General features: G+C 37.7%; 1 protein-coding gene across 2 annotated transcripts in view; it reads right to left on the bottom strand.

Moving 5' to 3' along the window:
- Positions 1-672: 672 nt before the first annotated feature.
- Positions 673-14,234, bottom strand: part of RNASET2 (ribonuclease T2) — a 104,889-nt gene continuing 91,327 nt past the window's right edge. For both annotated transcript variants that reach the window (XM_075203362.1, XM_075203363.1), the window contains exon 10: positions 673-1,281. In XM_075203362.1, the coding sequence (XP_075059463.1) occupies positions 1,090-1,281 (192 nt within the window). In that variant the 3' untranslated portion in view covers positions 673-1,089. The remainder of the gene's footprint in view (positions 1,282-14,234) is intronic.

Here is a 14,234-nt window from a genome sequence, read left to right on the forward strand (position 1 = left end):
TGGTGGGTAGAGCGATATGTGTGAAAACAGCTGATACAGTGGGGGGGATGTGAGAGATAAGATGGGGGGGTAGAATGCAAACAAAAAGCTGGTGGGAAGGGGGTATGTGTGAGAAAAAGACATTAACTTGAATAGAGAGCACTAACTTTAAAGGAAATCTGAGGAAAAAGTACTTTACTAAAACGGTAGTGGATAGGTTGAATAGGCATCCAATATAGGTGGTATAGCCTAATATAATGGAACAACAATTTAAACATGCTTGGTTATTAGGGATTAAGAAAAAAAATATTTCCATAGATAAAACCTTACGGTTTAACATGTCCGATTGAGGTTTCTTACGCTTACACACTATCTAAAATGTAAGAAAACGATTGAAACTCTTCCACTCAGAAACCTTAATGGATGTGTTCCTTGCGCAATGCAGACATGGTGCCATCACATCCTGTGGTTAGCTGCAGGTTCAGCACTATCATGGAGTGAGATTGCTGTCACTCACAAAATAGTGGAGCTGCTAATTCACAGATGCCTATATTAGTGAAAGACCTATGATAGTCTGTTAGATATGATTCATTTGGGTGATTGTGTGAAATTTATAGCTCAGAAGAAAGTGTTGCATTAACCTGTATGAAAACAGCAATAATATATATTTAAATAATTACAGCAGTACCTGTCTTAACTTATATATGACAACAGGATCTTTTATTCATAATGCTTAAACTTCAACTTTTATATATAAAGGATTTTGTGTAATTCAAAAAGCACATATCTAATTTTACCCCATTTCAAATGTACCATTATTTCTCCTTGATACCTCCTGACATTCTCCTCGTCATTAAATTGTGTAACAGCTCTCGTCACAATAGGAGGGAGGCATTCTATGATTATGTTCGTGTTCTTGACATGAGCAACCCAAGTTTTTTTTGAAAAAAAAAAAAGAACTGATACCAGTACTACTAAATTCCTACATTGGGGCATATTGCTTGTTATTTACAACATTAAAAAATTTATTTTTATTTTATTTTTTTAAATCAGAGTTGAAGTCAATATCAAAATATGTTTTCATTTTGGTATTGCTATGAAAACAACCTATTATTCTACAGGTGGATAAAAAGTGCTTAAGTTCTTGTCACAAACATGTAACTCCTCATAATATGTTTTCCACTTTATTTGTGGCTCATCTTTGGTCATCAAAATCTCATCTGATGTTTCTGTACAGTTGATTGGCTTAAAATCTTTTGAAAAACAAATTTCAATTTGTCCTAGAGTTTGTACATCTTCACCCTGAGAAAGACAAAACACATTTTTAATGAAATTTAATTTTTAAGCATATACATGCAATCAAAATAGACTATCTTTTTATTGTTTCTCAAAGTTAAACATACAAAACATATAACAGTTTTTTGTGCATATAAAAATACAAAATTAACAATTCAATTCAACAGTCTTGGTTCACAATAATTTGGTCATATTTGTTCTAGTATCAAAAATGCACAAGAAATTTGGCTTTAGTTGTTTTGTATCTAATTCTCAATCACATTTTTAAGTAATAAAGATAAAGGGCGGTAGCACGAGTGGGGTGGGTAAGGGTGGGGGGCGGTAGGGGGCAAACCTCAGCTTGGAGTATCTTTTAGCTGTATCAGAGATACTAAAAACAAGATATTGTGACTTCAAAACCTTTTTCATAAGAAACAAATAAATGAGAGATATGTAATTTAAGCCTTAATAGTTGGAGGGTATGAGGTATTGTTATTATTCCAATATTCATATAGTATAGAATATTGTTTTCTGGGTTTGTCGTCTTATACAAGTATATGTCTTACTATAGCCTACATTGTAATGACCATGTAGTTTACTCGAAAACCTTCATAATTGTGTCTTGTATATTTTGAGGTAGGAATTCTATATAAAGTCCCCATTTGTGATAATAACGTGCCACTCCCTTTTCAACATCCGGAATTGTTGCCCTATCGAAATAAAGAGTTTCTAATATTCTTGCTTTCACCTGAGTAATTAAAGGAGAAGAGGTTTTTATCCAGTGTCCCAATATTACTTTTTTTGCTATTGTCACCAATACAATCAGAACTGGCTTTATGTCAATTTCTGGGAAGCTGGGTATCCAGTTACGAACATCTGCAAACATTAAAGCATTAAAGTCCCTCTGTAGATTAATGTGGAAACTGGTGTTTATAAAAACCATAATCTTATTCCAAAATCTCTCTATTTTCCTACAACTACACATATTGTGTAAGAAGGTGTCATCTGTTCCTCCACATTTAGGGCAGCATCCCAATTCACCCGGGATCATAAACTTTCTTTGATGTTGTGACACATATGCTCTATTAATTGTTTTATAATGAACTTCTTGGAGATCGGCTGAGAAAAGAGCTTTCATTATGCGATCCACAAGTTTTAATAGTGGATCAGAGTCTGTCAGCTCAGGTAAGTCTTTCTGCCAAGAAGCTAAAGTTTTTGACCATAATTTAGGTATGTCACCAGCCACAATATCACCATATACATATTTAATTCTATATGTATTAGTGACTAAGAAATGTATGAGAGATTCAAAATCAGCAGAGTTTTGAAGACAAAGTTTGTGACCGGTAATATTCATAGTATAATGTCTGGCTTGTAAGTACATATAAAATTGCGTATTTGGTAAGTTATATTTCTCTCGGAGTTGTTGGAAGGTATACATTGTGCCTCCCGGATCAAAAATGTCTTTTATGGCTGTAATTCCCTTTGCTTTCCATTTTAAAAAAAATTGTGTTATCTATACCGGAAGGGAATTCAGGGTTACCCCAAAAAGTAATATACTTTGTATATGGCTTCTTTCGTTGATAAGTCTTTTTAATTGCTATCCATGCTTTGTAAGTATGTATAAATAATATATTATTCAGTATATGTGGAGGGATTTTTGCTTTAGGTAAGTGAAGTAATGCTGCACTAGAATATGGTGCAAAAGTTTCCCTCTCTAGATTTTTATTAGTGTATATATCACGATTAAGGAGCCAATAGCGGAATAAGGCTGACCTAGAAAAGGCTATCACATCAGGAAATCCAATACCTCCATTTTTTCTATTTTCTATTTTGTTTGAGTTTACTTCAAGCAATTCTCGGACGTTTGGATTGCCAGAGAAACTGTATAAATATTTTTGTGCAATTATAAGCATCTAATTTAGTAAGTTCCATTGGTAACATCCGAAGCAAGTAGCTTAGTTTTGGGAATACAACAATTTTAAGAACTGCATTACGGCCAAGTAAAGATAGATGTAATTTTTCCCAGTTGTTTAACAAGGAGGTCAGTTGTGTTAGTATTGGAGTGAAATTTTTATTATATAGATTTTGTATATGGGGAGTAATATTTACCCCTAGATATTTAAGTTTATGGTTGGCTATTTTAAATTGGGAAGTAATCATTGGGCTCGATAGGATAGATTGATTGCCAGATATAGGTAAGACCTCTGATTTATTCAAATTAATTTTATATCCTGCAAAATCTCCATATTGCGTAATAATGTTCAATATAGCAGGTATTGAGGTCTCTGGATTAGTTACTAATAAAAGCATATCGTCAGCATATAATTCTAACTTGCACTCTATTTTTCCCACGTGGATACCCTGGTATACTGTACATTTTCTCAGTGCCACTGCCAGAGGTTCGAGAGCCAGAGCAAACAGTAACGGTGACAGTGGACACCCTTGCCTGGTGCCTCTTTGAACTGCAAATGGGGATGAGATAAATCCATTTGCCATGACTCTCGTTAATGGATTGGTATACAGTGTACGCAGGATTGTTATGTAATCCGGGGGAAATCCGAACTTGTGCAGGGATTCGAATAAGTGATCCCATACCACCATATCAAATTCCTTCTCAGCATCTAACGAACGCACCAAGTTTGGCTCCTGTGTACCTGAATGTTGAATCTCTTGGATGACTGTTAATATCTTCCGTACATTAGTTACTGAGTGGCGGTTCCATACAAATCCCATTTGATCACCATGTACAACAGATGGAATTATAAATTTAAGGCGTTCTGCCATGATTTTTGTAAAGAGTTTATAATCTACGTCCAGCAGTGATATTGGACGGTATGAACTGGGATCTCTCCCTGGTTTTGGCAGTACTTTTATAATAGCACTATTGAAATGCATTGGGATAGACTGCTTTTGTAATATGGAGTTATAAAAATTTGTTAAAGATTCCATAATTTGCGGTTGTAGTGACCTGTAAAACTCCCCACTCAGTCCATCAGGACTTTAAAGGGTTTTAAATGTTTAATGGCGGAGGTTACCTCTTCTATTGTAATGGGTGTTAGTAGTGCTTCCCTTTGCTCCTCTGAAATTCGTGGGAGAATAACCTGCCCCCAAAAAGAGCGTTTGGAGTTTTCATCTATATGTGTTGGTGTATATAGTTTCTGGTAGAAAGATTTTAATATGCTAATGATTTTTTCCCCAATATGCTGTAGGATGCCCTGTTCGTCTGTTAGGGCCGGGATAGTAACCTTAGGTCTTTCAACTCTCAAGAGATTGGATAGAAGTTTTCCTGACTTGTTTCCATGTTTATAAAATTTAAATTTACCCCTGTTTGCATAATTGGTCCCCATTTGAGTCACTACTGTATTGAAAGTCTTTTTTTTTGGTTATATAATTGTTTGTTTCGAGTACTAGGATTTGCTTTCATTCTATGCAATGCGTTAGTTACCTCTTTTTGTGCTGCTATATATGTTCTGGATTGATCTTTTTAAATTTATTTGTAAAAAAGACAATTTCACCCCTCATTACTACTTTAGCTGTTTGCGAAAAGAGTGTGTGATCTGATTGATGTTCTGCATTGTTTTGAGAGTATGTGGCCCATGCAGCTTCTAATCTGTCTCGAAATTTAATGGATGTCATCAAGTAAGTGGGAAACCACCAATGTCGGTAATCCCCCCCCCTAGGAGTAGGATTTTCAATTTTAATCCAAATAAGAGCATGATCTGAAATACATATTGGTTCAATTTGAGCTAACCGAGATCTGGTAAGGAGGGATGTAGCAATCAAAACCATGTCTATTCGTGAAAATGTAGCGTGAGCAGCAGATAAGCACGTGTAATCCATTGTCGTAGGGTTCCTCACCCTCCATACATCCCCAACATGTAATTGTTTTATCAAATGACTCATACCAATGGAATATTTCGGACGAGTCCTCTGCCCTGTCCTATCTAAATATGGAGATTCCACTATGTTAAAATCTCCTCCCAAAATCAATGAGGTGTCTATATAAGTATATAACATATTTAGAACATTCTGAAAGAATGTTTTATGATAGGTATTTGGAGCATAAATGTTACATAAAGTATATCGTATTCCTTATATTGTGATATCTAATAGCGCTATGCGTCCATTTACATCTGCAAATGCATGGTGGATTTCGTAAAGTAAACCCTTTTGTATCAATATAGCCACTCCTCTTGCTTTTGAATTATAAGACGCTGACACAAGGACTATCTGACGAAGCATATTAAGTTTTGCGTGTTCTGTAATTGTCAGGTGTGTCTCTTGTAAAAATGAGACGTCTGCTCCTATTTTATTGGGTATTTTCTTACGCTTTATAGGGGAGTTAATCCCTCCTACATTCCAAGAACAAATCTTAATGGCAGCCATATTCAACGTAATGACTTCGTGAAATACTCCTAAGTGTTTCTTTATCTCTCTCAAGAATACCTATTAACATTTTTACATTTAACAATTCCTCTGGAATCTCCAGATTCTGAGCTTGTAGTGTGGATACAAAAGGGGAGGTATCCAAGATACCGGTAGGATGAATTGGTGAGGGTACACACGGGGAGGGTAGTTGGTGGGGCATCAGAAAACATTGTAATATGAAATTTAGTGATCACCCTAGGTATCTTCAAAATATTACGGTAGTTTAAAATAAAGTAAATCCCTGAACTTAAATTATGTACAACATAACTCTCTCTCAGGTAAGGTCCGAGAGCGAGGTAATAAACACATAAATTTGTTACAAGATATAACATAATATATTAACCAATATATGTAATATTATATCCATTATGGAGATTGAGGAAAAGGGGAAGAGAAGACAGATAGAAAATACCAGTAACAAGAACAGGCCAATTCAGGTTATAAGATATCAAGGGCTGAAATAGCATTAGGCTGCATTGTCATCTATACTGAATCTGGTTCTATATCAGAATATTAGTAGTTTTACATGTATTGAACTAGTTGACTAAACTGAACAGCTCAAAAGGCATCCGACTCTGGTTTTATAACTTTCTACATTTGAAGAGAATGATATTTAACAAAGGCAAGTATTATTCAAAAAGATAACAGGATATCGGTCTCAACTCTAAGTCTCAAAAAAGAGTAAATATAAACCCAGAAGTATATGATTAACTCTATATTAGTAAGTCAACACAGACTACAGCCTCCAGGTGCGATACCTCCCAAAGATAATTCACAAAACATTAGGCTACCTAGTCGTCTATACTGAATCTGGTATTACATCCGAATATTAGTTGCTGGACTAATTATCTAGACTGAACTACTCAAAAGCCTGACCATGGTTCTATAACTTTCAACATTTGAAGAAAACAAAAGGTATATACCATTCAAAAAAAGAGAGCAAGATACAGGTTTCAACTTTGTAAGTCCCAAAATAAGGTGAATATAAACCCAGAAACTTATGATTAACTCTATGTTGGTAAGCCAGTACCGACAACAACCTTCAGGTGAGACCTTTCTCAAGGATCGTTCGCCAAACTCGGGGAGGTTTCCATTATTTGCGCTGCATTTAACTCTTCATCCAAAAAGGAATTAGCATCATCAACTGTCATGAAATCTTTGTAATCACTTTCATCAAAGATGCGCAAGCGAGCTGGATATAGTAACGCAAACTTGCGGTTTGCAGTGATCATCCTTGAACAGGCTGGCGAGAACTCCTTCCGAGCCCTTCTAACCTCTGCTAAATAGTCCTGAAATAATAGGAGCTTGTTATTTTCCCATGACACATGTCCCAATCTCTTCGCTGCTGACCACAGCAGTAGCTTGTGTGTGAAGTTAAGACATTTAAATATAACTGTCCTAGGGCTCCGAGATCCATTATCCCTTGGTGGTCCAAGGCGATGTGCACGTTCGATAATAATTCCTCTTTGATCTTCTGGAATCTGCAAGATTGCGGGGAATGTCACTGTCAAGAAGTGATCTAGCGATGGACCTCTTACCGACTCTGGCAATCCAACTAGGCGCAAGTTGTTTCGGCGAGATCTGTTCTCCAGATCATCTATTTTGTTGCTCATTTGCTTCTGAGACTTTTCTAAATTCACTACTTTTGTTTTTAAAGCGACAGTTTCACGAATATTCTCTCCAATTCGTTGTTCATTGGCTTTAACTTGTTGAGTGATATGTGACATTTGTTCTTTCAGCGCCTGAATTGCTGTTGTAAGTTTTGATGCCTGAGCCTGCATCAAGGGCTCCATGGTTTCCTTAATTGCTCGTACTACTTCAGAATATGAAACTGGGTGTGAAGAGGCCTCTGGTACATTATCCATGAATCCAGATATATCCTCAAGTGATCGCGTATTAAGTGTGCTCTCTAATATTGGTTGTGATTGTGCTTTTGCCTGTTGTGCTTCAGAGAAGTCACTTTTTTTATGATCACGCTCATTGCGTGCAAATTGCTGCTTAGCATTTTTCCGCATAGTGACAAATTTGTCCATATTATAGATTATTATCTATATGTGACAATTTCCTTTTTTTTTTTTGTTCATTTTCCTTTTATCCTTTTTTTCCCCCTCTCCTTTATATTTTGTTGTTCTCCTCTCTATATCTCCATATATATCGCCAATGGATATGTCAATAAAACCCTACATATCATTGTAGATCGTTTCAGGTCTTCTACCGTATTTGCTTATATATTGCAACCCAGGGTGAGTACCATATTGTTTTTCACATAGCTTTAGCCCTCTTCAGCGTGTATGAGCTTAAATTTGACTGAAACTCATACATTAAACGCAGGATGCTGTGGGTTAAAATGGCCGCCGTCCCTCTCAGGGATATCCATGTTTGCTTTAATTTGGAAGACCACTAAATATCCAAACATTCACACTGGGGTAAATTTTAGGGTCTTGTGTTATGTAGGGTTCTTATTTTTCTACTGTACTCACAGTCTGGTGAAAGAAATCCAGAACAACAAAGCGCTCGCGCCGGCTGGAAGAATCCAAGATGGCCGAACGGAACTGTGCCTCGATAATTCAGGGGCTGAAATCCGGTGTTTTTTTGCCCAGGGAGCTGGTAAGAGTCACGACCTCCTTTGCCTGGCGCTTATCCCAACAGGATGTGAAACTGTAGTTGTATTCTCAGCTCTTAAAACGCTCGTTTATTTGTCTGCTGTGGCGGAGCTCATGCGGCGTGATCAGAATTGCTGAACTCGCCCACCGGAAGTCCAGACTAACTTCTTTATGTTGATTGTTCTTATTAAATTTTAAGTGTAAGCTTGTAATCAGCACAGCCATTCTAATTACAAGTGCTAGAAGACCATGAAGACCCTTCCACTACATATAATGCTGTTATTGCAATTGGTCACAAAAAGTTGTCAATTTATAGTGTCACTATCTGTATATAAATGAGCTACTTTTCTAAGAATAAATTTCTAAATGTATGTTGTATATACATGTACACATAAACACAATGTTTTGTAGCACCTAACAATTTGTATGAAGATTTGGATTCATTGCAACCCTGGATTCTTTAAACTTTTCAAATGGATTTCATAAAGAATGACTAATTGTTAACAATGACTTAAGATCAGATACTAGGCCAGGCCAACATACAGATGATACTCTGAGCCAAAAAATTACATTATGGCAAGAAGATGCATATAGGTCCCGGTACAGACACTTGCGATTTTCCCACAGTCAGAGAACAAAATACAATGAGCCTGATTCAAATGCACAAGTAGTTGGCAGAGAGGAGGGGAGAAATTCCTGACTCAAAAATCAACTAGAGCAGTAGCAACCTCTTGGACATGTCTCTTTTGAGTTAGCCTCCAGAATTTCTGGCACCTTATGTTCGTTCTTCTTCTATGCCTGTGTAATAACTTCTCTAATCTACCCAAGGTTGGTCTGTTTGGATGGCGCATTCTCTTTCCAGGGACCTGTCTGAATTACAAAGTTGTTCTGTTTTCCTAAATTCTACTGCACTAGATGGATACACAGTTGATTGCTCTTAGTCCAATGTGTGTAACTTTCTTTCTTTGTCATTAACTGGATGTGAACAGAAGGATGGAAATATAATCTCTTGATTAATATTGAAGGAGGACACTACTTTCGGTAAGAAGGCTGGATAAGCTCCAGAGCTTATCTGTATAAACATTCAAAAAGAGCTCTTAGTACCCTAAAACCTGCAGTTCCCCAACTCTGTGAGCAAAGATAATTGTCAAGAAACACTACTTTCAGTGTAAGCACCTAAAGGAAACCTCTTGCAAATGTTTAAAGAGTTCAGACATCAACAAGTTGAGAACTAAGTTGAGATCTCATGGCACTACAAAGGCCTTCGTATGGGGACAAATGCCTGAATGCCCCCCCCCCCCACACGATAATAAGGTATTCCAAAGTGCCCAAAAAAGATATAAAGTGCAGAAGGTTAAGAGAGTGAGAACTTTACTAAGGCCATCATGAAGAAATTTAAGAATATGTGAATCCTGCACAGGTTTGCACCACATGATACACTTTTGCCAAGTTTTACAACAGACCACAGAACTGTTTTTATCTTGCCTGCAAGAATAGGTCAATCACTTTTTCGGAGATTCCCTTAAGTCTCGCCCTCTGCCATCAAAGCTCGCCCCTCTGGATTTTAATGAAGAATTTGTCCTTAGTTATGGAGATCTGGCTAAAGAGGTAGAGGTCTAGGATGTTCCCAAAGCATCTTCCAGTCTACTGCAAACCATGGGAATTGTGGCCAGAATAGGAGAATTGCTATGACTTCTGCTTCTCATTTAGAAATCTTCTTTATTGTATGAAAAATCAGGAAACACATTCTTGGAAGTTGGAAGGTCCATGAAAACTGACATGGCATCTAACCTCTATGTGAAGATAAAAAAAATAAAATAAAAAAAAACAGAAAAACCTGGCTACTGTGATGTTTTCATCTGTCGTCATTAGGTTGGGAGAGATCAAACTTCTTGCTCATCTTCTATGAGAAAATTAAAATCTTGAAATGCCTTCCAGACAGCCCTAATTTCCAGAACATTTACGTGTAGCCTTTTCTCATTCTGTTACCATGTACCTTGAGCCACTTTAGCCAGATCTGTTGCCCAGCCTCTGGCACTGGAGTGAGTATTGTAAAATCTGATTCTAAAAAGACACACTCCTAAATGACTTGATACAGAAAGGTTTGTTTGCAAGAGATCCTAAGGATATATGGATGTCAGAAGTCCCCTTTACCGATGGAGGTGAGAATAGAATTTATGTACTCAATACAGAAATGATTTGCATGTAAAAATGTAGTCGCCCTAAAACTAGAATGGTTTGGAAACATCCTGCAGATTTTCTGACCAAATATAGTTTGGAACAAAGGTATGCACGTATCTGGGCAAGCAAAAAAAGAGATATCACTTGAGTTTCCTGCAATATTTTTAGTTCAATGCGTAACACTTCCAATTCCACTGGAGTTGATGGGGTTCTGGATTTAAAAAGAACTTCCCCTGGGAACATGATGCAATTCCATCCTTTCCTGACAATATTCAGAATCCACTGATGCTGAACAGAATGTGTCCAAATTTCTGTATAGTCTGCGATCCTGCCACCCACAGGAGTCAAAGTTCGGAACCAGGCAAAAGTCATTGTGAGGCTTTTTGACCTGGTCCCCCATCTTTAAGCCTGAACGCCAAAAAGGGCTGTTTGGATGTACTGGCACTGCTCTGTCTAGTGCACTGACTTCCAAGTTTGTAGTTCCTTATATCCTTAAAATGTTGGCAAGAGTAAAAGGAAGGGAAATACTTAACCATTTGATCTTGTGGCAGACTTTTGAATTTACCCCCAAAAATCTTCAGAATCCAGGAAACCAGCCTGTCACCAAAGTGTATGCAGCCTTCCAAGGGAAGCATAGCTAGACTACTCTTAGAGTGAGCATTTACTGCCAATGGGTGCGACCAAAGAGCTCTTCGAATTCCGATTGCTGAAGCCTTAATTTTGGCTGAAAAGGCAATGGTATCCTACAATGTGTCTCACAGAAATTCTATTCCTCTCTGCACAACAAGCATTTAAACAAGTATTGTCTATTCATTTTCTCATAAAAATCCATATGAAGTTTCTCTCCATAGCCTGAACGCTATAGACAGTAAAACCATGGCTACAACAGCCTTTAAGGTAGATCTAGAAGAAATATATTTCTTAACAACTTTCGATATTTCTATCCATACGATCCCTTAACGACCATCACCTTCTAAAAGAATGGTGGTCCTAGCTGTCAGCTGTGATCTCATTCCATATGAACAAATTCCTTTACTAACTGGCCCACAGGAAAAATTTCTTCGCACAATCCTAAGAGGAAGTTTTGAACTGCAGCAGAATGCTATGCTTCATTTATCCCTATGGCTTTATATATGTGCTTAAGAAGGGTTGGGTACCTTACATCGATGCTGAAAACTCGGACATCGGTATCCCCGACTTGATGAGCCAGAACTTGTAGATCCCAACATCTCTAATAGCGACATCTTGAAAAACAGACTTCAAACAATTCTGATGAATGAACATGCCGGAAGGCATCAATGACGTCACTTTCAAGGAACACACTGTGATTTGCGCCGAATAAAATGGTCTATAAGTATATCAAGTGCTCACTTTGCAGCACAAAGGAGTGGTCAGACCTCCAGTTCAGTAGTATAATGGCTGTGTCCACAAAACACTCTTCACATGTTCATTTGTTCAAGTTCTTAAATCTAAAATTAAAACTCACAAAACAAACACATCCATGGTGTAGTATGTCACTAATATTATGCACATAGTTCAAAGCCCAAGAAGTAAAAGTCCCTCCACTTTCCATCGTGGACTAATTAATATGGAGAAAATCCACTCGTGCTCTTCAAACGTTCTGCCCCCAAAGGACTTATGCTTACAACATGTCAGATTGTCATGAGCCTTCAATAAATCACATCAAATGACTCCATAGATACACTCCGGCTGGAAACTGGGCCACCGATATACAGAAGAGAAAGGAGGATCTAGTGCATTATTTATTATTACATACCAGACATTCCCAATTAAAAACTCACAATTGGGATAAAAACATCGAACATAAAAACAATAAAAAATCTGTAGCAATTGGACTCATACCAGACGTCTATGGATAAAACAGTGTTCGGAAATATAAGAACCAATCTCATAGTCCCATGGATCGTCTTTTCTTCAGACGCTCCCCGATGTTTAAAGAAGTGACAGAGCCAAATAACAAACATGTTTCGACTCCAATCCGCGAGTCTTTATCAAGGCTTTGGACTATGAGCATAATATTAGTGGCATACTATACTATGGATGTGTTTATTTGGAGAGTTTTAATTTTAGATTTAAAAACTTAAACAAACGAACATGTGAAGAGTGTTTTGTGGATGGAGCCATTATACTAGTAAATTGGAGGTCTGACCACTCCTTTCAGCTACAAAATGAGCACTTGATGTACGTATATACCATTTTATTCAGATATATGCTAGAGGTATAGTGGATCCTCTTTATACGTACCAGGCTGCACATTTAGTGGAGCACCATACCGATCTGTTTAACTTTTTGAATTGTGATTCGGGCTGTTAAGGTGGTAATTTAAAAAGGCGGCAGCTGGACAATGTTGTTCAGAAAGCCTACTACACTGTCCCAGCCGCATGTTCATTCGTCGGAATTGTTTGAAGTCTTTATTTCAAGATGTCGCTATTAGAGATGTGTCGGAAATTACAGGTTTAGGCTCATGTCAGGGATACCAATTACGGAGATTTCAGCATCGATGTAATGACTACCACCGCTTAAGAATATCCACATTATCCAGATTAAAAAATGCCCTCTAAAGAATCCATTCCAAAGTGATAAGGCCTAACATTTAAGTCCAATCATGTCTGGGACCAAGCTCTCTTCATACCCTCCATAGCATATAAATCTTTAGTCACAAAGTCATCATCCAAGATATACATTTAAACTGCTCAAGAGACTGGAAACTGCATGTTGCACAAAAGACCCATTGGCATCCACAGGTAAAGGTTTGTCACAGGTTTGTCGAAGTCAGCAAATTGGATAAAAGTCATTTCAACTGATATCGAGCAAACTTGATTGTCCTTGTCTGAAATTATGCGTAGAGCACGCTACGGCGTGGAAGGGCGTATCCAGCCGCAACACATGGCAATAACAGATTCTTACACTTTAGTATACATTCGCACCAACACACACATTTGTAAAATAGTACACATTAATCGTAGTTGCAACAGTTATTTATTTCCAAATATAGTAGTGTTTATGTGTAATATTATAAGTTATATGCATATTAGTAATACATATGGTTCAGGTTAAAAGAAATGTGTCATGTCTAATATCATAGTAATCCCCTTTACATCAGCAGCTGTTCGGTGCATTCAGCGAAGAGATCGCACATTCCATACTCTAGTTCAGGGTTGTCCAACCCGCGGCCCAGCATGCCTGTAAATGTGGCCCAGAAAGAGTTTTGGTTGTGGCAAGGGGGCAGAACTGTTAATGGAAAAAAAAAATCCTGCAAAAAAAAAAAGAAAAGAAAATACTTACCTTGCGGTCACGCTGTCACGTCAGCTTGTACTCCGGCTCCCTCCCTTTTCTCCTCCTCTGTGCAGCGCTCGCTGTGAATGTCGGGCGTGAGGTCATCACGCCAAACATCCATTGCGGAGCGCAGCACAGAGAAGACACCCGCGCGAAAAGAACAATCAGCAGCACAGAATTGGAGAAGAGAAGAGGACAGGAGAACAAGCCGATTAAAAGGGATTTTTTTTATTATTTCAAGGGACGCTGACAAGTGAATAAAAGTCACCTGGTCCTGGAGCATCATGGACCTTATCTCCCTGCTACATACTTCTACTTGTATTACTAATGGGGCATTATATATTATTCTCTTTGGCCCATTATAAGTTATCCCTTAACTAATATAGTGGTGTAATTATCAAAACAGGTCACAATTTGGGGTCACAGTGGTGTATATGTCGGGTACCGCAAGCCTGGTCAGGGCACCCT

Source organism: Mixophyes fleayi, chromosome 3 (assembly GCF_038048845.1).
Source record: "Mixophyes fleayi isolate aMixFle1 chromosome 3, aMixFle1.hap1, whole genome shotgun sequence".
Classification (NCBI taxonomy): domain Eukaryota; kingdom Metazoa; phylum Chordata; class Amphibia; order Anura; family Limnodynastidae; genus Mixophyes; species Mixophyes fleayi.